The following is a 22,068-nucleotide window of genomic DNA, read 5'->3' as shown; positions in this document are numbered from 1 at the left end:
ATTATTTCTTTCAAAAATGATAAAAAGTAAATAATATAACCATTTAATCTAATCAATTCAACAAATTATCTATATGGAACCCACTAAAATTTATTAAAATATTTATAAAATTGTCACTATAAATAATTCACAACTTACGAGTAAATAATGGGAATGGGTGTTTCCATTTTCACCTCGTGAGCACCGAAAAACAAATGTTTCTACCTTGTGGCCTTGTGGCTTGCTGAAGGGGTAAACATTCGAATTCTAGGATTTCGATTTACACCTCTGATTCGTTTGATTCTCTCTCGTTCGACATACACAGGTTGATCCAGACGCTAGGATTTGAGAGTGTCGAATAGATTAGACAATGAGTATGATTACTTGTTCAATATCGTCCCAATCGGTGACTCAGGTGTTGGACAGTACAACATTTTCTCCAGATTCACCAGAAACGAGTCCTGTCTCGAATCCAAATCCACTATTGGAAAAGCGTTTTCAGACATAAATAATAAGTATAGTATATATGTGAGTGTTTTAAAAATTTCAACATAATAATAATCATATACTGTATACTTGTTGAAAATGTTTGATTTTTTTTAAAACATAATAATAACTTATCATGCTGGTTTTTGAATTAACAAAACATATACTAATAATATTTGTACAAAAAATATGTCTATATTTACTGGTAGAATATCTAGTTATTAACTATTATCACGAATTAAGTAGGAATAGCTGACCCACTATTTTTTAAAAATTGTCTTGTAATATTTTTCATAATTTATAAACATTTACCATAGAGATTGTTTGTAAAATTGTTTTGCAATATTCTTTTTATAATTAACTGGCGTTAAAAGAAAAAAAACAATCGATATTTCTGGGAGCTCTTGAATCATAAACACTTACCATAGAGATTCTAAGATGGAAAATCTCTTGTCAAGTTGGATTATCTAACTAGTAGGGCTAGCTTTGTTAGCTGTTTTTTCTTTATTTTTGCCAAGGTAGAGTAGTTTTTTAGATTAAGCTTTTTGTATAATCTGAACATCATTAATATGATATTAGCATTCTTAGCAAAAGAAAATTAGAAACTAGCTTAGTCGACGACTCGACGTAGTTGCATGGTAATAAAAAAGATAAGTAACTCGTCAAACCTAAAAAATAGACAGATGGGCTTTAATCTATATAAGCCCAAATACTTTTCACAGAAACACAGCCCCTTGGATCGGTTTGAAATTACGATTATGCCATCGTAAACGAGTTAGGGTTTTACACTCGGACCATTTTCACAGTCACTCTCCCACTCCTTTCTTCTCTCCATCGCAGTGAGAGAGAGAGAGAGAGAGAGGAAAGCGAAGATCTGTACGTGGATCGGATCGAGAAAAGCTAAGGCTCGAAAATGGCGCTGGCGTTCGATGAGTTCGGGCGACCGTTCATTATACTAAGGGAGCAGGATCAAAAGACGCGTCTTCGAGGCATCGATGCTCAGAAAGCCAATATCGCCGCCGGCAAAGCGGTGGCTCGGATCCTCCGTTCCTCCCTCGGACCTAAGGGGATGGATAAGATGCTCCAGGGACCTGACGGAGACGTCACCATCTGTTCGTTTCTCACTTTTCTTTTTTAAAATTTTTTAGTATCGAGCAAAGTTTACTTCTCTGATGAATGGATCCATCTAAGCTTTTCGCTGTTTAGTTTTTGAAAATCGAGTTGCTATGACTGCAAACTTAGCTATGAACAGTGTTGGGCTGATCCAGAGTTTTTTTAAACCAGGGGCACTATCGTAAATTTTGAATTCGTTAGAGACATTTTCATCAAACTAATTAGTCAAGATTTTAGGCTATTTTTTTAAAAAAAATGTAAAATTTAGTTGGGGGAAGTGGATCCGCCATTGGCTATGAAGCTCAAACTAGTCTCTTTTGCGGCTTAAATGCTAATGAATCTCTCATTTGGTAGCAGTGAATTGTAAAGTTCGTCTCTTTTGTCATGTTGCTTCTTGGAATCTTAAGACAATTTATCAAGCTCATGTTCGATGTCAAGTTAACAAAGATCCGTTAAAATCCTGACAAAAATTTTACTTTCATCTGCTGGATATGCATAATATGTTTTTTTTTTGACAACCGATGGTATTTTGTGTACACCTTTCTCATTCTTGGCTTACAATGTCTGTTGAAATTGAACTCATTTCACTTAGCAGTAGTTGAATATGCGTAAATTGGTAATACTAGTTTCATCCTACAGAATCGTGTTCTTTTTTTTTTGTGTGAAGCATGATCTGTTTTTTTTTTTTTTGCTTTCTTGTTTATAACTTTCACCATTTTTCGTTTATCCAGCAAACGACGGTGCGACCATCTTGGAGCAAATGGATGTTGACAACCAGATTGCGAAGCTTATGGTAGAACTTTCGCGGAGTCAGGATTATGAAATTGGTGACGGCACAACAGGTGTTGTTGTCATGGCTGGTGCACTTCTGGAGCAAGCTGAACGTCAGTTAGATAGGGGAATCCATCCTATCCGTATCGCTGAAGGATACGAGATGGCTTCTAGAGTTGCTGTTGAACATTTGGAGCGTATAGCTCAGAAGTTTGAGTTCGACGTTAATAACTACGAGCCGTTGGTTCAGACATGCATGACTACTCTTTCCTCGAAGATGTAATATTTCTTTTAAATATTTGAGTTTCCTTTAGATTTTGCTTGTAGAACATTGTTCTAACTTTTTGTTGTTGTTGTTCGTTGCTGCAGTGTGAATCGATGCAAGCGCAGTTTAGCTGAGATTGCTGTGAAAGCAGTTCTTGCTGTTGCTGATTTAGAGAGAAGGGACGTTAACTTAGATTTGATAAAAGTAGAGGGCAAAGTCGGGGGAAAGTTGGAGGACACTGAGCTTATATATGGAATACTGGTTGACAAAGACATGAGCCATCCACAGATGCCAAAGCAGATTGAAGATGCCCACATTGCTATTTTGACTTGTCCCTTTGAGCCACCGAAGCCGAAAACTAAGCATAAGGTGGATATTGACACAGTGGAGAAGTTTGAGACGTTGCGCAAGCAAGAGCAGCAGTATTTCGATGAGATGGTTCAAAAGTGCAAGGTAGGTTATTCTAATCTTATCTTTTCATTGCGGGTATTGGCTAATTCAGTGAGCGACTTGTGAAAGCTTTTACTTTGACAATAAATATAAGTTGCCACAATGCAGTTATGACGGAAAATGACGTAATTTATGTATTTTACTTGTGCTTTCAAATTGCAGGATGTTGGTGCTACACTGGTTATTTGCCAATGGGGATTCGATGATGAGGCAAACCATCTATTGATGCACAGGAACTTGCCTGCTGTCAGATGGGTCGGGGGTGTTGAATTAGAACTTATCGCAATAGCCACAGGTCTGGCATTTCTCCAAGCATCTCTACTACCGTTAGTGATGTAACCCGTTATTTATAGCTGATAGGGTACTTGTGTTTACGTAGGCGGCAGAATTGTTCCTAGATTCCAGGAGCTGACCCCAGAGAAGTTAGGCAAGGTACACTATTCACTTCAGTTAGTGTTACCCATAAAATGAGTGGAATGTTAAAAATGTTTTAATCAGAGCACTGTGCGAACTCCAAAGCTGTTACTATTTTCATGTTCTTAGGCTGGCATGGTCCGTGAAAAATCATTTGGCACAACGAAAGAACGAATGCTGTATATTGAGCACTGTGCGAACTCCAAAGCTGTTACTATTTTCATCCGTGGAGGTACACTCATAGCCTTCTCTTCTTTTAAAAATACTGTTAACAGCACTGACTTTTTAAGTAGCTGAATAAGCTATAAACATTTATGTACTGAGTTTAATATGCTTCAATGTATATGGTGGAGTGGACAAAAGTATTGTTCCGGTTGATTAACAATTGGTTAATGGGATATGGTTTAGGTAACAAAATGATGATAGAAGAAACGAAGCGTAGTATCCACGATGCTCTGTGTGTGGCTAGGAATCTCATCCGCAATAACTCAATTGTATATGGAGGTGGTGCAGCTGAAATCACATGCTCACTTGCTGTTGATGCAGCTGCTGATAAATACCCTGGCGTCGAGCAGGTAAAAGACGATCTTTGCTCTTCTCTTTGAATAATTTATTTCACAAATCTTAACTCTGAAGACACTTTGGTCTATGCAGTACGCAATAAGGGCATTCGCAGAAGCTTTGGACTCTGTCCCCATGGCTCTTGCAGAGAACAGTGGACTACAGCCCATCGAGACACTCTCTGCGGTTAAATCTCAGCAAATTAAGGTAAGTGACTTGGCTCTCTATTTTGCCATCGGTTTGTTTGGTCAGAGAAACTAAAAGAAACTTGACACTTGTGGGTGTATGTATGATGAACAGGAGAATATTCCATTCTATGGGATAGATTGCAACGACGTGGGAACAAACGATATGAGGGAGCAAAATGTGTTTGAAACATTGATAGGAAAGCAGCAGCAGATTTTGCTTGCAACTCAAGTCGTTAAGATGATTCTAAAGATCGACGATGTCATCTCTAATTCTGAATACTGATGAAGTACTGCTGCAACCTTTTTAGTTCTTTCCTTTTTGCCTCTTTTAGTCTTTTGTGCTTTCTATTAGCTTTTGATGACTATTCAACAATTCTTTTCCTCTCTTGTAAGCTTTTATGTTAAGAAAATCCTCATTTGTGTTCCTGGTTTTGAATTTGTTCCACTTTTTCGACACAGCATGAAAGCTTCCATGACAGATTGCATTTTCTATTCATTGTCTTTTCAGCACAAATAGTAGCGAAGTCTCATAGTTTAGAAATTAAGGTATTCTCGTATTAGAGCAAATCCTATAATTTTTTTTTGTTTATTTTATTATATCTAGAACCTCTTTGAGACCCCACTAAGAGTTCTCTAATAAAACAAACTTAAAGTCTTAGCAGACGCAGAAGGCAGGCAAAACTGTTCGCAAGTCCTGGAACAAATGTTCAAGACAAAACAAGTGTAACGTACTGAGTCCTAAATAAAATTATAGGACTATGAAACTGAAAAAAGGGTGAGACATTATTCAGGATATACAAGACGACACCTATCATTCTCTTCCTACGGGTCGACAAAGAATGGGAAGAATAGCAATTTGTGTGTTTCTGTTGTGGGCAGTTTCATGTGAGAAGCCTAAGAGATATCAATCACCTGTCTTGCTACAAGATGGAAGCTAGGAGCCACAGATGCAATAAGAGACTGTATACCATAACGCCAAGCCTTGCTTGAGGACGGCTCATTAATACTCTTCCACCTGAGACCCTGCATTGCACAAATCAAACACATCGCTCAATAAGATGAACTACATCTCAGCAGCCCTTTTGATATGACCGAGTGTTTACCATATTCCATCGACACGATCTGCTATCATCTTCCCTTGCATTGGAATCAGACCAGACATGTTGAGAGACTTGAAAACATGTCCTGTCAAAGAAAAATATATTGTATTTAAAATGAGCGATAGTTTGGCAATAAACGTGATAGGTATTGAGACGCCTCAGTTCTGACCTTTATCTTCATCTGCTTCGTTGTTGTTCATCAGCTGCTCGGACTCTGAATCTATGTTGATAGCTAGATGATCCGTCGATGCTTTCCTCACCACTCTCACTTGCGCTGCTGTAGGCACAGCTGATATTGATTTTTTCCCCAGAGCTCCCTGAGCACAAAATGTTTCCACCGCAAATTTCATGATCAAAACATACGCAAGTTTTAAGATATTCAAAACAACATTATCTAGTTTTAAGGTCATAACTTGGCTGCAGATATAGTAAACATATACCTAGACAATGAAACCATAGATGGTATTTACAAGTGTCAATAATAAGCTGAAACAGCACAAGATAAACATTTTTTACCTTGTCCTCAATCTCAGATATCTCTGAGGAAGAAGACGCTCTTGGTGCTTCTAAGATGCTCCTTTCATGAACAACATCAGGCTGAACAGCTTTGCTTTGAATTTTATCCTCAAACTCTTTGACTTTTAGTAATAATTTCTCCACAAGTTTTTCACTGCTGACTAACTTTAAACCAAGTTCTTGTGCCTTTGATTTTGAACTCTCTGACTCTAGTAGAAGGGAAGCTATTTTCTTCTCTAGTGCTTGTAAGAGCGTCCATGACTCGGAGAAGTCTAGGTCTACAACAAGATCATCACCCAGCAGTTTCTCCAAGCCAGATATAAGCTTGGACAATTCTTTATTTGCCTTTACTAGCTCTAGCTCGGTCGTACTCTTTGCTTCAGCTGCCTCCTTCAGACCTTGAATTTCAAGATCCTTTTCTGCCAAGGCGGAGTTGAGTTCCTTTTGCCCATATGATAAGAGTTCTATCTGATGCTGCATCTTAGTAACACTATCAATAATCGCGAATAGCTTCCTTACATCATATGGACTCTGTGGGTCTAACTCATTGGTTTGATCTACTGAAGGCCCTTCAATATCATTTATCTTGTCAAAAAGAGCATGTATATCAGAAGCTGGAATTAGGTTTTCCTTTGCTTCTGCAACTCAGAGAAACAGCACGTGGCATTTTAGTAAAGCGGTAAGGAACTGAGAGATGACAAAAGAAAAAAATATATATATACCTTGCTCTTGCAGTTTATTATATAATGTAGAAAGCTCCACCTCTTTTTCATGCCATTTCTCTTCTTCGGCTTTGAGATTTTCCAACTGAAGTTTCAGATCTTGGCAAAGCGCTTCCGTAGATTCCACCTTGGCCTCGGAACTTGAAACCTTAGTTTGGTTTAAATCTCTTTCTAACACAACCTTTTCTAGAGCAGTAGATGCTTCTTTTAGTCTGTCCTCCATATCTCGGATGAGTACAGCAGCTGCATTACTTGTTGTCTCAAATAGCTTAAGAGTAGTACATGCCTTCTCTGTGGCAGAAGATAGTTTTTTTGCTCTCCGGGAGCACTCAGTTACATCAAGAAGCTCTTGTGGATGTTCGGTTGATTCAGTCTCACCACCGTTGTCATTTTCTTGTAACTGAACCAACTCTAGGAGATTATTTTTCACTTCCAACTGCAGTTCGCTGGCAGCCTCGCCACATACAGACATCAAAGATGACAAGTCTGTTTCTAATGCAGCTATAGTGTTTTCCTTTTCGCGGAGAATATCTTCAGCACTCCTCACCTGTTCTTGCAGGGACTCGTTATGACCCTTGACGTTTATCACATCAGCCCTTGCTGCTGTCATGTTTTCCATCAAAGCCGCAATGAGTGTGTCAATGGAAGTTGAGAAAACCTCGAAATTTTTCTCGAGTGTTTTGTTTCTAAGCTTGACCCCCTCTGTGATCTTCCTAAGGGATGAAGAAATCTCGTCTTCATCACCTGCATTCTCTTTGCTATTCTCTAGCTCTATGTCAACTGAATCATCAAGACCATTCAACAAAGATTTTGCCACAGTTGAATCATCCTGGAAATATAAACAGCGCCAAGAGAACAACATCATTATCACAAATTCGTCAAGAGAAGATCCATAAACTCTGGTATATCTATCTATATTGCTAAATTTGCGCATGCTGGATAGATAGATGTATGTACTATTGAAAAATGATTTACAGAATAGTATCATCAATCTTATATCCGTTAATCAACTTCTACACAGAACATATTCTAGCTAGAGTGTGCACATCCTTAGCAAACAACAACTTGGATTCCTATAGAATAAAGCATGTTTGAAACCGACAAACTTGCAAAAAGGAACAGAAGAACAATTGATATGGTAAGGTTCAAGAATAATTGTTACCTCTGTAACGTTGTCCATTTCCCCAGCCAATCCCTTCTCACCAAAATTTATCATGATATCTCTAGCAATGACATCCATGTCTCTCAGGTTCTTAAATTTCCTTTCAAGAAACTCATTCACCCTGGAAATGAGCCCTCCATCCTTTAGAATCATCTGGAGATTATCAAGATGAGCAATAATCTCCATAGATTTGCTCTGTGAGTTTCCATTTGATCCAGCTAACTCTTCCATGCACACATTAAGTTTACTACTGAGAGTTGATTTCTCCACTTCAGCTTTCACCATTTCTCCTTGTAAGACAGAAAGGCTATTCTCCGCCTTCATCAGTGCCTCTTCCAGGGATCCTATTGTCAATGAAGCCTCAGCCATCTTGCTCCGCTCTAGCTCTACCTCATTTCGAAGCATCTCTAACTCATTCTTCAAATCTGTAGTAAGAACCTTGTCCTCTTCAATTTGTTTGGATAACGAATCCACGTTGCTTTCTGTCTGAGTAAGTGTATCTCTAAGTGATTGTATGGTGCTATGTGCTTCTGTTAATTTGTTGTTCACCTTCTCTAGCTCCATCTCTGCAGTAGCAGTACTGCTTTGAGCCTCTTCCTTTTCGCTGATGATATCAGATATATTTATTTCAGCCTGCTTAAGTGCAGCTTCAAGTGTATTCCTAATTGCACAAGCTTCATCCAGCTCGCTAGACAGAGAGGATGCCTCTCCAACTGCTTTCTGCAGCTCAAGTTCTACAAGCTCCTTGGCAGCTTGGACTTGCCTATTCTCTTCAGCAAGTTGATTGATGTTACCCTCTGCAGCAGACAAGGCATCCTCAACCAACTTCAAGGCTGTGTTGGTTTCTTCTAATTTACTGGCTAATGTACTTGCTTCTTCTTTTATCCTTTCCAGCTCTTCTTGTTCCTTTACTCTAGCTTCCTGCACTTCCTTGAAGTACCCAGCAAGTCTGTCAATCTTTTCTGAAGAATCCTCAGTTGCTAAATCAACAGGGATGCTCATCACTTTCTCCAACAAGGTGTCATTCAGAGATAAAGACTGCTTAAGCTCATCTCTTTCGTCTTTAATAGCAACAAGCTCATCCTCTAGCTCCTTTGTCCGCTCTAAGTCTCCTGATAACGTACTCATCTGATTCGTGTAGCTATCAATCGCACCAGTTAACTCCTGCCGCTCCAGCATCAGCTTCTCGATCTCAGAGTTCTTCTCATCCAACTGAGATTTCAACTTCTCCCTATCTTGAACAAGTCCCTTACCCTTCTTAATAGCCATGGAAAGTTTGTCTTTGAGCAAAGCAGATTTCTCCTCTGACCTCTCAAGATCAGTCTCCAAAGCAAGTTTTTCTTCTCTCACCGAAGCAAGTTCGTTTGAGAGATTGCTTACCTGCAAACTAGCCAGCATTCCCTCTCCTAACATTTCCTTACAAAGTGATAACTCCAGACCACTAGCATAAAGGAGACTTTGAAATTTTTCAAATGATTCTTCGTTGCCATAAGAACTCTCACTAGAGTCCCTGAGTTTCTTTTCTATCTGATCAAAAGATCTATCAACAAGGACAGCATGATGTTCAACTCCTTCTGTCATCATCAAGCCAGAGGTTTCCACAAGCCTCCTTATAATCTCTTCTCTTTCCAAAGAATCTCTCTCTGCAGTTTCCTCCAATGCTTTAAACCTCAAAGTTATATCATCAAGCTCCTCTCTAATGCTACATTTCTCCTCCATTTCTGCTGAAAGAGACGTACTTAATCTTTCTATCTGGTTCTGCAGGGCGCTAACTTCATCCTTTGCCTGTAAAAATGATTCCCTTAGCCAAGTAAAGCGAGCTTCTAAGGTGGATTCGGAGATCTCCTCAGGTAAGTCAATGGAGAGGTTCATATCTTTAAGTCTGTTGTATTCTTCCCTCTCTTCTACAAGTGACCTAACCTTCTCAATGATATCGTCAGAGCTATCATTAACGTGTGGCAAGATGGATTCAATGTTTTCAATGATTGAGCTCTTTGACGACACCATTTCTTGATATGACGCAACCATGGCTTCGGATTTTACTAACTCGCCTTTGATGAGTTCTGATTCATCCAATGCTTGTAGTTTCACCAAACACTCTTCAAGCTCTTTTGCTTTCTCATCCAGAGACTGTTCCACCTCTCTCTTTGCTGCCTCACATGCTTCCAAGGATACAGACTTATCACTCAGTTCATCTGCCATCTCAGCTAAAGATTGCTCAAGCTGCCCCTTGAGTAACTCAGAAGTTTCAAGAGCAACCGTCTTCTCTTGTAACTGAGCCAACCTATTCTCAAGCTCCGTTGTTTTCTCGGAGATTTGATGCTTTAGCGCGTCACGGTTCTGAACTAACGCCTTACCCTTGGTCACAGCCATGCTGAGCTTCTCTTTCGTGTTGACACACCTTGTCTTCTCCTGCTCAAGCTCTGCCTTCATGGACTCAATCACTTCTCTATCTTTGTTCATTTGCTCAACCAGTTTCTTATTCTCATCTTCTAGATGGGTGAGTCTTTCATGAAGGGATGCTTCCTTCTCCTTGAGCTCAAGTAGCTCAGAGCAAGCACCGCCGAGAGCTGAACCAAAATCCTCTTGGAAACGAAGATCAGCATCATCACTAGACAAACACTTCCTCAGCTGATCAGCACCGTAGTAGAACTCAGTGTACTTTGCGCTTAGAAACGCAACTCCGTTTTCAAGATTAGTAATCTTTTCAGAGACGGAAGAGCCAAGCTGCGGCTCTTCTTGCCCAAACACGTTACTAAGAGAAAGCAGAATCCTATCCGTTGCAGAAACAAGCTGCTGCTCCTTCTCGTCCTGTGAGGAAGAGGAAGAAGTAAGCTCTGAGATCTTTGCGGTGAGGTGAGCAATCTCCTCGTCTTTCTTAATGATAATCCCTTGAAGCTCCTTGAGTGCATCCTCGTGATGAATCTTCTCTTCTTCAACTTTGGAATGGTTCTCACCAGTTGAGAGGTTAAACTGTTCCTGCAACGCTACAAGTCCCTTCTCTCTATCTTCCTCCTCCTTCTCATTCTGTGTATATGAATGGTAGAAAATAAACATAAATTAACAAAAGAAATATCCTTTCAATAATTAATTAAGAAATATAAATTACATTGTCATCATCATCTGTGGTGAGAGCTTCCTTGCTAGGTGTGTCAAAGTTCAACTCTTCAGGAGCATCAACAAACATATCTTCCTTACTATCAACAAAACCTGTTCCCTGCACAATCATTTTACCCAAATTTCAGCATCTAAAAATGAACATAAAAGATTCGGACAAGAAACAACAAAAGCATATGGTAATAATTTACAAATCTCACCTGGTCAGGATCAAGCTCTTGCTCATTTGTCTCGTCATCATTCTCAATCACATCAGCAGCTACAGATTCAGGCGAGTCCTGCGGAGGATCATCATCATTCACATTTTCATCAGCAGCTACGGAATCGGACGGAGGATCATCATTCTCGTGCATTATCACGATTCCAACCCCTTTCTCCAAACAGATCCAATTCAGAGATTAGCAATATTCGTGATCGAAACAGGAGAGAGAGAGTCTACAGACAAAACTGCGAAGAGAGTCTAGAAAATGAAGGTAAGAACTAAAAGAAACGGTTTTGCTTTGTTGGTTAGAGTCGGAGATGGACCCGTGAGTAAATAATAAAATCAGCAAGAGAGAGAGGAGGCTAGAAGGCGTTGCAGAGCAAGACCGACACGGTGCGTTTTGTTTTCTCACCAGTTTGTGTTTATGTCGTGAGATTGAAGTGTGTGACGTGTCTTCTTCAGATCACGTGACTAACTTTTTTTTAATGTAGTAATCTAATCCAAGGATCACATACTTTTGGTCAAAAAGTATTACTTAATGTGAAACAAAATTAGAATGTGATCATAAAGTTTCTGATATAATAAAATCTTTAGATACTAAGTTTAATACTAAGTTTCTGAGTATACTAAGTTTAATACTCATTCAGTTTCATAATAGGTGTCACTTTGATATTTTTCATATAGATTATTAAAATGATTGAATTGTATTTAAGTTGTTATTAGTTATACATATTTGACCACCACTATTTGAGATAAATAAAATTATTTTATTTTAAGCTAAAATTAAGTATAATTTGCATTAAAATTGTAAAATGACATTTTTTGTGCATCAATAAAAAAAATGTTAGAATGACACTTATTATGTAACATATAAATATTACCATCGAAAATAAAATCTATAATGATGGATGGGAGGATGAAAATATGTATAATTTGTATTGGAATTTTAAAATGACATTTTTACTGGTTTTCAAACGTAATCTTTTTCTATTTTCTAAAGATCTCTCTTTTCTGATAGTGTTTTAAGACGCAATGTCATATAGAAGCTCCATCAAATATTGTATTTATGTTGATTGACATGGCTTCACTTGTAAGTGAAGCACAAATAGAAAGATTTAATGAAGTTCACAACCATCTCATATAATCTAAGAGACTACTAATTACGAAATTTGTTTTGCTTTGTTTTTCTGACGGTACGTAAAAGCAAATTTACAATAATATCTAAGCTACATCAATTAGTTGGTGTTTTATTAGGCCTGTAATGGACTAATAATGCTCAGTCGTCTGAAAATGAGAGAGCTGCTCTCGATGTTAAACCAAATTTCAAAGACGTCGTCTACCACAAACAATGTTTGGTTCATGATATACTGGATTTGCTTTGTTTAGCAATTTGTATAGAATGGATTAAATTTGAAATAATTGGATGGGGTTTTTTAACAAACGTGAATATCCATCCAGAAGATTCAGACATAAAATATCTCTAACTAATTAATTATTTTTTTGAAAATAAACTGGGGACACAGGTAAGCAAAGGAAATTGATCAAACCCTAAGCGATATAAAGGTCAATGATAGATGATAAAAGGCACAACAAGCAAAAGACACCATCATTTTTGAACACAGAATTTAGTCTACATTTGTCTCTTTTTGTTTAATGTTAAAGCCCTTTTAGTTGAAAGTTTGAAACATTACACATTGCAGTGGGGACTTTTCAATTGGCCCCTTACATGATCCTCACAACATCAACCAATATTATGTTTTGGTCATCAAAGACTCATCACATAAAAGAAGAACCAACCGATTAGTACCATATAAAGCTCCTAAAGAAATCTCTCTTACAACTTGACATCAGAAGAATTAAATAGACTTTAAAACACCAGTTATTTACAACATAGACACTAGCTTATCTCCATGCACTTTTCAGAAAACCTTGGTGTTGATTCTCGAAGCAAGACACCAGTAAAATGTAAAAGCGAAAAAACATTTTCTCTCTTAATATTTCATAACAAAGGGTACACAATCATCTTATTAATCATAATCTAGAAAAATGAAGGGAAAATCTTGGATCACCAGATTCTTATATACACTTAGTCAAAGGTCTGGGATCTTCCTCTCCCCTCTCTCTACACCCACCCACCACTGATGTGTCTTCCCACAATAAAATCATATCAAGTACTCGTTGTACCCTAAGAAGACAGCTTCAGGATAATCTTTAGGCAGACTATTAATGTGTAGATAGAACCTAAAAAGATCCTCTTTAGTAACAGTCTCAGGATCCACCACATCCTCATCGCAAGTCAGCACCCACAGATCCTCCGAGTTAACCCTCTTGATGTTCCCTCGACAAAACGGGCACGACTCAGACTTCGTGTTCCAGTTCCTATAACACTTGATGCACATTGCGTGACAACAGTTAGGCAACACCATTTTGGTGCAAGGCTCTAAGCAGATCCCACATTCCTCTTCTCTCTCAGAGTCAACGCTGTTAGTAATGAATCTGTTGCCTTCGATGTCATACGTGATGGCTTTTGGATTAGGATACCACAAGGTGTTGTCGCCTGGTGAGTCAGAGAAGTTGATGTGAAGACGCTCTAGCGATGGTAATATAACACCTGCACATAACCAAATCATCTGTTTCTATAAGACTAAGCCAATATAGTGTAAGAACACACACACAAACGCGTTAAGACTTACCGTAGAACTCTCTGATTGTAGCTTTCCTTCCGTATCTGGATCGATTCCACCTCCCATCAGCACGTACCTGTATACAAGATCAAGAAGAAACAATCAGCTTCCAACCTCATACACACGCACAAGCCGTGTAAGAAACTACCATATGGTAAATTGGTAACAAGTAAGAACCTTGTAGATGAGTATGTGGAAGAAATCGAAATATCTTGGGAGGAGACATGAGAAGTCCATCCATTGTAGGAGGAAAATGAAGAAAGGAGCTAGATTGCTGCAAACCAGTTTCATCTGAAGTCGAACACCGCTCTTCCCCATGGGAATCTCAGCAGCCCTGAATCAAAATTTTGACACGAATCAGTTACTAATATTTTTCTAATCAAATAACTCGCTTTCTTCAGACAACATATGCTTCAAAGACAGCAACACAGAGATGCAATAAAGTTTACAACTTTGGACCAATTCTGCAATATTCCAAGTTTAAGAATATGCAGAAAACTGAAGGGTAAGTGGGTTTCAGCTGATTGATTCAATCTCTTAATTAGTCAACTGCTAATTTAATCATCAAAACCCTAAACCCAGAAAATCAGAAACCAAAAATAAAAAAATAAAAAAAGGAAACTCAGATAGAATTGAGATGACTTACAGTCCATTAGCGTGCTCAATGTCAGCTTCAAGAATCTTCAAAGAGTCCATGTAAGAAGACTTGGTCAACTGATAATACATCTCCTCTCTCTTCTCTCGATTTTAAGAAACTATTACAAAAGGGAAAGACAAGAAGAAGAAGAGAGAATCCAAAGTTCGAGTCTTGGAACCAGAGATGAACAAAACAACAAAACACAGATATGTCTGCTTCCTTTCTCCTCGTATGTGTTATCTCTTCCGTTTTGCTTTATAAATTGTCTAGAAAAGATAAAAAGATAAAAGAAAAAAGCAACTTTTGATATATTGCGGCCAGATAAAGAGACAGCCTTCGTGAAAGCCAAGGCAAAACTGAAAAAAATAATATAAATAAAAATCTTATCTCTTTTTTTCCTCCCAAAAAAAGTTCTTGCCAACTCTTTAATTTTTTTTTCTGTAACAGAAGAAGAGATGATGCGATAAGGTCCTTATCTATAAAAACATGTTTTATGCTGTTATGTTGGCAGGTCTTCTTTACCAAATTGGCGTTCTTAATCATCTCCTTATATAATAAAGTATTCAAAAGTCTTTAATATCTGTGACCTGTCATATCCAACATTATTTATTGCCAATTCACTTATGTTAATTATGGAATCAATGTATCAAGTTGTTTTTGAATAATCTGTATTTGCTTCCTCTTGTCTTATTCAAAGATTTTATCATTCCTAATTATGAGTATCCACATTGGGGTATCTATCTTATGGATTTGGTGTTTTCGATTACTATTAGTTAGCGTTGACCAATTTTGTTTTTTTAAGAACCAGTTACAAAACCTTCATTCAAATCCACGAGTCACTACAGTCACAGGCAGTTAAGAACATTAAGTAAAATAATAATGTATTTTTTAACAGTTCAGAAGTTTGTACGTTTTCTATTGACTACAGTGGATAATCTCTTACTAATTAAGTTCGTTGAATAATCAATTCAGATGTAATCCTTTGAACGTGACGCGGATCGTGTTGCGAACTGACATACGTAACCCTTAATAAAACCCTACGTTTTTGGTTCTGCTCTATAATTTTTTCTATATTTTACTCTAAAATAGAGTAACTCTATTATAGAGTTGAATTTGTTCTAATGGTTCGCTCTATAACAGAGTTACTCTATAATAAAGTGAAATATAGAATATTCTTGTTTTTTCACTCGATATTTGGAGTAAAAAAATAAGATTACTCTATATTTTACTCTATTATAGAGTGAACTATTGGAACAAATCCAACTCTATAATAGAGTTACTCTATTTTAATGTAAATTATAGAAAAAAAAATAGAGCCTCCTTGGAGATGCTCTAAAACTGTTGTTCTAATCCTTTTCTAAATGCTGGAAATTCTGAATTTTACATCAGTATAATCTTTTTTAGATTTAGAGTTTAACTTTCAAATATTCCAATTAAAAAAAAAATTCAAAAAAATTGTAAGTTAAAACTTTGAATATAAATTGTGATTTTTTTTAAAAAAATGATAGGTTGTTCCTCTTCAGTCGAAGGTTTGATCAGATCACATCTTATGATGGTAAGACTGTCATAATAAGTAACTGTATATAAAACATTGTTTTATAAAATTATAGAATATTGTTTTATAGAATTATAGAATACGACTATATATTATTCGTCTGGTTGGTTGTTATTGGTCGTCATTATTGATCAAATTAATTCAAAGTAGCCCATGTATGCGCAAAAGAATGAGAACTTGAATAATTCATACCCTAGTTTTTCAATTCAAAAGTAGAATTGAACTAATCAAAGCTTTGGCCTAACGGTTCCATTGACTTGGAAAAGAGGAATCTATCGACCACAAATATACAAATAATACAACTATATGTCTTAGGAAAATTCTCTCACTAGTTTTTTTAAGTTGTTTTCACAAAAATAGTTTTCGATAAGAAACATTACCAAAATAGCATCTTTTTATTTTTGAAAATTTTAATTTTTTTTTAATTTTTTTAAATTTGAAATTTTATCTTTAAAACCATATTCCTTAACTTTAAACTCCAAATTTAGATTAGTTAAGTATAAATATATTTTTATTTTTAATAAAATTTATTTTGATCAGTGAAAACTATTTTTGTGATAAAAACTTAAAGAAAACTAGGGAATTTCTTTATGTTTTAAGTTGCAATACAAAAATAAGTATAAACTAGAGCCAAATAAATAAACTGAGCTAAAGGAAAAGTCAAATGTGTTACGGTAAAGATCATACGATCGATCGTAACTATAATAATGATGATGTTGGGATTTGATTTGATATTTCTAAAACCATATTTTATTCTGTTCTAAGCTTTTCAAATGTTGCTATATTTTTGTAAGTTGTTTGCTCGAATACATAAAACACGTTGATAACATCTAGCGAATGTTCAGATGAAAGAGCTATTGTGTCCTTCAGCTTCATGAGTCTCTGCAACTTTCCAGTGTATGAAGCATATTTTGGATGGAGCAAACCTTTTTGGGTTGCTTCTGCAAGGATGAGTTACAAGAACTTGGTAGCTTTCAGTGATACTAAAGAAGGTGATGGCATAGAAGCTTGGATCAACCTTGACCAGAGTGATATGTCTAGAATTGAACCGATGAGGAGTTGCTTTACTATGTCTCTTCAAGCCCAAGTGTGAATGTCTTTTCATCTTGAAAAACATGTAATCTATAAGTCATTTCCAGAGAGTTTGAGTTTGTTTTTTTCTTGCAACACGAATGGTTAATGTAGATCTAAGAACCGTTTGATAAAGAACCAAAGCAATGGCTCGTCTACACAATCATCCACAGCCAACACTTTTTAAAAAAACTTTGAAAGATGTGGCAATTAGAATCAGAAGAATGGGCAAAGGGAAAGAAGCAACGTTTAATGGATTAATCACAAGAAACAAATGAACCAATGCTCCTTTTGTAACTTCAACAATAAACCCTATTTGATTTACTTATTATCAGATTTCTTGCGAAGTTCCTTGACCCATTTGAAGCCAAGTATGGCCTTCCCCAAACTGCTTTTGCTTACATCTTCCTTCTTGTTTATCGTCTTCTTTATTTGAATTTGAAGGAGGGTCAGAGTTGTAATCCCGTTGATCAGCCCAAGATAGTCCTGAATCCATCTTTTGTTCTATCTTCAAGTTTTTGTTGAATGAATAGGTTTAGTAACAAAAGATAAGATAGGGCGAAAGAAAGATTGAGTTCTACTTATTTGTAGACATTATTGGTTTGCCTCAGTGTCTAAGTTTCTTGGTTGCTTATTTTTGGTCTCCTCTGTTTTTAGTTGCTTTTTAACTGTGTAACATGAATGTAAACACACGTACACACTCAAATAAAAATAGCAAGGACAACGCTTACACGAAAAAACTCTATTGTAATCAGTTTTTTTTTTGTAGTACACCAAGTGCTAGAAATAACTCAACTTTGTCTGTTTTACCAAATCGTTGTGCCTAGACAAAAGCCGATTTTACCAAATGCCCTAGATGGCAATACCTCCATCGATGGTGAATGCCTGCAGACCAACGATTTTAACCATGGTTAGGCCGATAACCAAGCCTAATAACCAAATATACATTTGACCATAGGAGAGAGTATGAGACTATGAGTTAACCTGTCCGGTGATGTAACCGGCTGCAGGACTGAGAGCCAAGAATTCTACCAAGCCAGCCACATCTTCCGGTTGTCCATACCGTCCTGAAAAATCAATCCAGTTTGCTTTGTATCAGAGACATACTAATAACCGCAACAAATGTAAAAAAAAGTTAAGACTCTCCATTACCTAATGGGATTGTTCCCAATATTTTCTTTTCCATGTCTTCTCCAAGCTTGGCAGTCATGTCAGATGCAATGAATCCAGGACAAACCACATTGACCTGTAATAGAGTATATCATTGACTGACCAAGTTTAAAATCTTGTCCAAGACTCCAAGGAAAGAAAGAGAGAAGCTAGGTCGCGTACATTTATGTTCCTGCTAGCACCCTCTCTGGCAGCAGTCTTGGAGAAGCCAATAACTCCAGCTTTAGCAGCAGCGTAGTTTGCTTGGCCAATATTACCAATGAGACCAACAACTGACGCTATGTTGATGATTCTTCCCTGCAAGATGATCGAGTATGTCAAAACTATAACATGAATCACGCTCTTCTTTGTTCTTAATCTTATAGAGGAGGAGCTCAATAGTACCTTTCTCTTCTTCATCATGATCTTTGTTGCTGCCTACAGAGAGTAAATATGAGTTCAGACTTCAGTCCCTGAGATTCTGAGTATCAAAACTTAAGCAGGAACACAAACATGGTTGCATAGGAATACTCCAGTGAGATTCAAATCAATCACTTCATCCCATTGGGACTTCTTCATTCGTATCAACAAGGTATCCCGAGTAATTCCTGAAAGTTATGTAGCCATGTCAGTAAGGTACAAGGTACTGGTGTAGTAGATAAAGAAACAAAGGGAACCACGATTTTTATATACCTGCATTGTTAACAACGACATCAGTAGTTCCCCATGCATCAATCGCCTGCAAAAAAATTTATAGAGTGCAGGAGAATTATAAGATAGTGTACAATTGAATTGATCACTTACGGTTTTCATCATGGCGTCCACATCAGCCACTTTCGAGACATCACCCCCGAAAGTAATAGCCTGGCCACCAAATGCTTCAATCTACAGGTCCATAGAGAATAAATGTCATGGAATAAGGCGACGTGGTAGAAATAAAAATACAATTGACTGCAACAGATATATTTTTAAAATAAAAGCTAATCACAAATACATTTGAGAAGCAAGAAACAAAATTTGTACTCTAACTCAGAGCACGAATCACACCTGTTTAGAAACGTCTTCAGCCTCCTGCGCTGACCTAGCATAATTCACTAAGACCTGCACACAATGTTATAGCACAAGACTGTACCTCAACTGTTTTTTTCTTTCTGAGTAACTAAAACACTGTTTAACTCAAGCAAAACTAGACAGATAAATAACTAAGACGTATGGTGTACAATAGGGGTGAGCACTTTACCCGATATCCGAAGTGGCACCTGAATCCGATCCGAAAAACCCGAACCGAAATCCGAACCAAAGTAAGAAAATATCCGAACGGGTATTGAATAAAGAGAGATTGGATACCCGAACCCGAATGGATAATACCCGAACCCGAATGGATATCCGAAGATAACCGAACATATGTATAATTAACCTTATATTTCTAGTTTACATCTCTCATTTTATATAAAATATTTATATTGATATTACACATACTTTAAGTTCATATGATATACATACAATTACGAAAAAAATAATTTGCTACTCACTTAAAATGCATGTCAAGTTTTTTATTTCAAAAATTAACAAAAAGTTACATCCAAAATATTTTAAAAAATAACTAAATTAATGCCTTTATAGTTTTAAAATGTTATGTCCAAATCTATTAACCATTCAATCTATTAAAAATAAAAAAATTAGTTAACAGAAAGTTATATTCTTAAATACAAGAAACTTGAGAAATAAAAATTTTAATTTTTTTTTTCAAAATCTAAATATCCGAACCCGATCTGAAATAACCGAATCCGAACTAAAAATACCCGAACCCGACCTGAAGTACAAAAATACCTGAACGGGTTCTACACCTCTATACCGAAATACCCGAAAATCCGAAATACCTGATCCGAACCCGAACGGGTACCCGAACGCCCACCCCTGTACAACCAGAGCTTATGACTAGTACGGTGCAAAGAAGAATGCTTGACAGAAGAGAGAATCTTTTGAAAACAAGGAAGTGAAAATCGAATAGGTGTAAAGTGGTAACCTTGCAGCGAGCTTTGCCCAGGGAAAGAGCAATATATTATGACGTTGGAGATGTAGGACGAATCATATAGTATAATTTTGGTTCTTTATATGAATTATATTATGACGTCAAAAAAAATGAATTATATTATATGGGGTTTACTTTACACTAGTAATTGAACATATATGACCAAAAAAAAAAGAATTTATCTTGAATTTGCATAATATGACATTCCTTTGGAGATACTTGAGCATATACAAAACTTTGATTAATCCAATTTGTTTTACTTTTCTTAATAGAAACAAATATTATTAATTTTTTTTTGTTAAAAATGAAATAAATCTAGTTTTGGATTCTTTTTGAAAAAGGAGAATTGGTCAAAGAAAAAAAAAAAAAAAAAGACAGACGAAGACGAAGAAGAAGAAGAAGATTGAACGTCTACGCAGACGCCATTGGGATAAAGTTTGAATAGAGATACAGAAAGCGAATCGGTATATGCCTTATGGATCATTTCTCTACCTAAAAGCTATATCGCGCGATCCATCCATCCATCCCTGACGAGATCCATTAATCACCATGGAGGATTCTACGGCCACGACGACGACGACGACTCATCATTATTTCACCATTTTCACGAACTACCCTCTCATCTCCTCCCTCACGGCTTTCACCATCGCTCAATTCATCAAACTCTTCACCTCCTGGTACATAGTTAAAAAAGGAGTGATCTTTGATACATATCTGTCCTGATATTTGAATCCCCATCTTAAGCCGTTGACTTTCGTCGTCTGTGTGATTCTCTCTTAGTGTAAAGGATAGATCTTTAGCGTTTCCAATATATGTTTATGCATAAAAGGAGGATCTTTTTTTTTACTTGGTGGTTCTGCAGGTATAGGGAAAGGAGATGGGATCTCAAACAGCTTATTGGTTCTGGAGGAATGCCTTCTTCTCATTCAGCTACCGTTACTGCTCTCGCTGTTGCTATTGGTTTACAAGAGGGCTTTGGTGGTTCTCATTTCGCTATTGCTTTGATCTTAGCTTCTGTTGTAAGTTTTGGAACTCTTTCTTAGCTACTACTTTCTGTTTTTTTTGTTTATCTTTATATGTGTGATTGATTTTTTGGGTGGCAGGTGATGTATGATGCTACTGGTGTGAGGTTACACGCTGGTCGCCAAGCTGAGGTTTGATTTGCTGCTGCTCTAGCTTTTCTTTGTTTCCTAGTATTGATTTTGTCATGATGCATTTGAGCTGTGGTATCCTGATCTCTGGGGTCTGATTCATTTTACAGGTTCTCAATCAGATTGTCTACGAACTTCCTGCAGAACATCCCTTGGCTGAAAGCAGACCTTTGCGTGAACTTCTCGGCCATACCCCTCCCCAGGTAATGTTTATTACACTTGATTTGAACAATTATGTACCTTGAGGCCTTTTAGAGGTCTTATGTGAGTTGAATGAAGTTGAACTCTAGAACAATGTCAGTCAAGTTTGTTTTACTTTGATTGATATATGAGCCACTCTTGATTTGTTACTGTGGTTTGGGGAATCGAGTTCTTGTTCTCATAAGATTCTGTTTTCTATTTGCTGAGAGATCAGGTCATTGCTGGTGGAATGCTTGGAAGTGTCACAGCAGTCACTGGATACTTGTTTACCAGGGTAGCTACTAGCTAACGTGAACGAACAATCATAGACACAACTCGCCTTGCTTCATTGCCTAGTGAAAGCACTGGACAGTGGACAAAACCGAAGCAGATTTTACAATCAAAGCCTTAGTTTGATTTCACTATATAAATATAATCCTATTCATGAATATTCTATTTGAAATGTAAAGAAAACTTGAAACACCATTACAAAAAAAAATCGTGATCTTTATTTGGAAAAAATAATAAATAGAATACAAAGAATTTGTAGATTAATTGGCATT

General features: G+C 36.9%; 5 protein-coding genes and 1 pseudogene across 5 annotated transcripts; 2 read left to right on the top strand and 4 right to left on the bottom strand.

Annotated features, from left to right (window-relative positions):
- The first annotated feature begins 1,262 nt into the window (after positions 1-1,262).
- Positions 1,263-4,655, top strand: LOC111199796 (T-complex protein 1 subunit epsilon). Its single transcript, XM_022690219.2, has 9 exons — positions 1,263-1,577; positions 2,310-2,628; positions 2,719-3,067; positions 3,227-3,359; positions 3,444-3,496; positions 3,608-3,710; positions 3,887-4,053; positions 4,133-4,246; positions 4,340-4,655. The coding sequence occupies exons 1-9, from the start codon at positions 1,379-1,381 to the stop codon at positions 4,508-4,510; spliced, it is 1,608 nt and encodes a 535-aa protein (XP_022545940.1). The 5' UTR covers positions 1,263-1,378; the 3' UTR covers positions 4,511-4,655.
- A 209-nt stretch (positions 4,656-4,864) lies between these two features.
- LOC106361884 (trans-Golgi network-localized SYP41-interacting protein 1-like) lies at positions 4,865-11,441 on the bottom strand. The gene is made up of 8 exons (XM_013801693.3): positions 11,045-11,441; positions 10,837-10,944; positions 7,728-10,754; positions 6,566-7,394; positions 5,844-6,481; positions 5,497-5,644; positions 5,331-5,412; positions 4,865-5,250 (listed from the first exon to the last, which is right to left on the bottom strand). Exons 1-8 carry the CDS (start codon positions 11,195-11,197, stop codon positions 5,148-5,150), a joined length of 5,088 nt encoding a protein of 1,695 aa, XP_013657147.1. The 5' UTR covers positions 11,198-11,441; the 3' UTR covers positions 4,865-5,147.
- Positions 11,442-13,010: 1,569 nt separating this feature from the next.
- Positions 13,011-14,798, bottom strand: LOC106361885 (E3 ubiquitin-protein ligase AIRP2-like). The gene is made up of 4 exons (XM_013801694.3): positions 14,377-14,798; positions 13,908-14,064; positions 13,740-13,806; positions 13,011-13,657 (listed from the first exon to the last, which is right to left on the bottom strand). Exons 1-4 carry the CDS (start codon positions 14,454-14,456, stop codon positions 13,209-13,211), a joined length of 753 nt encoding a protein of 250 aa, XP_013657148.1. The 5' UTR covers positions 14,457-14,798; the 3' UTR covers positions 13,011-13,208.
- A 1,875-nt stretch (positions 14,799-16,673) lies between these two features.
- On the bottom strand, positions 16,674-17,862 carry LOC111200097 (annotated as a pseudogene).
- LOC111200096 (3-oxoacyl-[acyl-carrier-protein] reductase 3, chloroplastic-like) lies at positions 17,846-20,658 on the bottom strand. The gene is made up of 10 exons (XM_048737520.1): positions 20,626-20,658; positions 19,190-19,243; positions 18,947-19,027; positions 18,836-18,881; positions 18,656-18,750; positions 18,548-18,580; positions 18,326-18,460; positions 18,146-18,239; positions 17,978-18,060; positions 17,846-17,878 (listed from the first exon to the last, which is right to left on the bottom strand). The coding sequence occupies exons 1-10, from the start codon at positions 20,656-20,658 to the stop codon at positions 17,846-17,848; spliced, it is 687 nt and encodes a 228-aa protein (XP_048593477.1).
- On the top strand, positions 20,509-22,060 carry BNAA08G19060D (uncharacterized membrane protein YuiD). The gene is made up of 5 exons (XM_013801695.3): positions 20,509-20,851; positions 21,037-21,193; positions 21,278-21,328; positions 21,436-21,528; positions 21,741-22,060. Exons 1-5 carry the CDS (start codon positions 20,724-20,726, stop codon positions 21,813-21,815), a joined length of 504 nt encoding a protein of 167 aa, XP_013657149.1. The 5' UTR covers positions 20,509-20,723; the 3' UTR covers positions 21,816-22,060.
- The last annotated feature ends 8 nt before the right edge of the window (positions 22,061-22,068 follow it).

Source organism: Brassica napus, chromosome A8, assembly GCF_020379485.1.
Source record: "Brassica napus cultivar Da-Ae chromosome A8, Da-Ae, whole genome shotgun sequence".
NCBI lineage: Eukaryota > Viridiplantae > Streptophyta > Magnoliopsida > Brassicales > Brassicaceae > Brassica > Brassica napus.
The sequence above is the reverse complement of the archived record's forward strand: the minus strand, read 5'-3'. Positions and strand labels throughout refer to the sequence as shown.

What these genes read in the sequence shown, in the direction of transcription:
- LOC111199796 (XM_022690219.2), top strand. Translation starts at nt 1,379, where the DNA reads ATGGCGCTGGCGTTCGATGAGTTCGGGCGACCGTTCATTATACTAAGG. An exon ending in TGACGGAGACGTCACCATCT is followed by an intron (nt 1,578 to 2,309) that starts GTTCGTTTCTCA and finishes TCGTTTATCCAG; the next exon opens with CAAACGACGGTGCGACCATC. An exon ending in ACTTATCGCAATAGCCACAG is followed by an intron (nt 3,360 to 3,443) that starts GTCTGGCATTTC and finishes GTGTTTACGTAG; the next exon opens with GCGGCAGAATTGTTCCTAGA.
- LOC106361884 (XM_013801693.3), bottom strand. Translation starts at nt 11,197, where the DNA reads ATGCACGAGAATGATGATCCTCCGTCCGATTCCGTAGCTGCTGATGAA. An exon ending in AAATGGACAACGTTACAGAG is followed by an intron (nt 7,395 to 7,727) that starts GTAACAATTATT and finishes TTATATTTCCAG; the next exon opens with GATGATTCAACTGTGGCAAA. An exon ending in CGAAGCAGATGAAGATAAAG is followed by an intron (nt 5,413 to 5,496) that starts GTCAGAACTGAG and finishes TTTCTTTGACAG; the next exon opens with GACATGTTTTCAAGTCTCTC.
- LOC106361885 (XM_013801694.3), bottom strand. Translation starts at nt 14,456, where the DNA reads ATGTATTATCAGTTGACCAAGTCTTCTTACATGGACTCTTTGAAGATT. An exon ending in ATTGAGCACGCTAATGGACT is followed by an intron (nt 14,065 to 14,376) that starts GTAAGTCATCTC and finishes ATTTTGATTCAG; the next exon opens with GGCTGCTGAGATTCCCATGG. An exon ending in TACAATCAGAGAGTTCTACG is followed by an intron (nt 13,658 to 13,739) that starts GTAAGTCTTAAC and finishes GGTTATGTGCAG; the next exon opens with GTGTTATATTACCATCGCTA.
- LOC111200096 (XM_048737520.1), bottom strand. Translation starts at nt 20,658, where the DNA reads ATGATCCATAAGGCATATACCGATTCGCTTTCT. An exon ending in TGTCGTTGTTAACAATGCAG is followed by an intron (nt 18,751 to 18,835) that starts GTATATAAAAAT and finishes CATAACTTTCAG; the next exon opens with GAATTACTCGGGATACCTTG. An exon ending in GTGCTAGCAGGAACATAAAT is followed by an intron (nt 18,240 to 18,325) that starts GTACGCGACCTA and finishes ACTCTATTACAG; the next exon opens with GTCAATGTGGTTTGTCCTGG.
- BNAA08G19060D (XM_013801695.3), top strand. Translation starts at nt 20,724, where the DNA reads ATGGAGGATTCTACGGCCACGACGACGACGACGACTCATCATTATTTC. An exon ending in ATCAAACTCTTCACCTCCTG is followed by an intron (nt 20,852 to 21,036) that starts GTACATAGTTAA and finishes GTGGTTCTGCAG; the next exon opens with GTATAGGGAAAGGAGATGGG. An exon ending in TCGGCCATACCCCTCCCCAG is followed by an intron (nt 21,529 to 21,740) that starts GTAATGTTTATT and finishes CTGAGAGATCAG; the next exon opens with GTCATTGCTGGTGGAATGCT.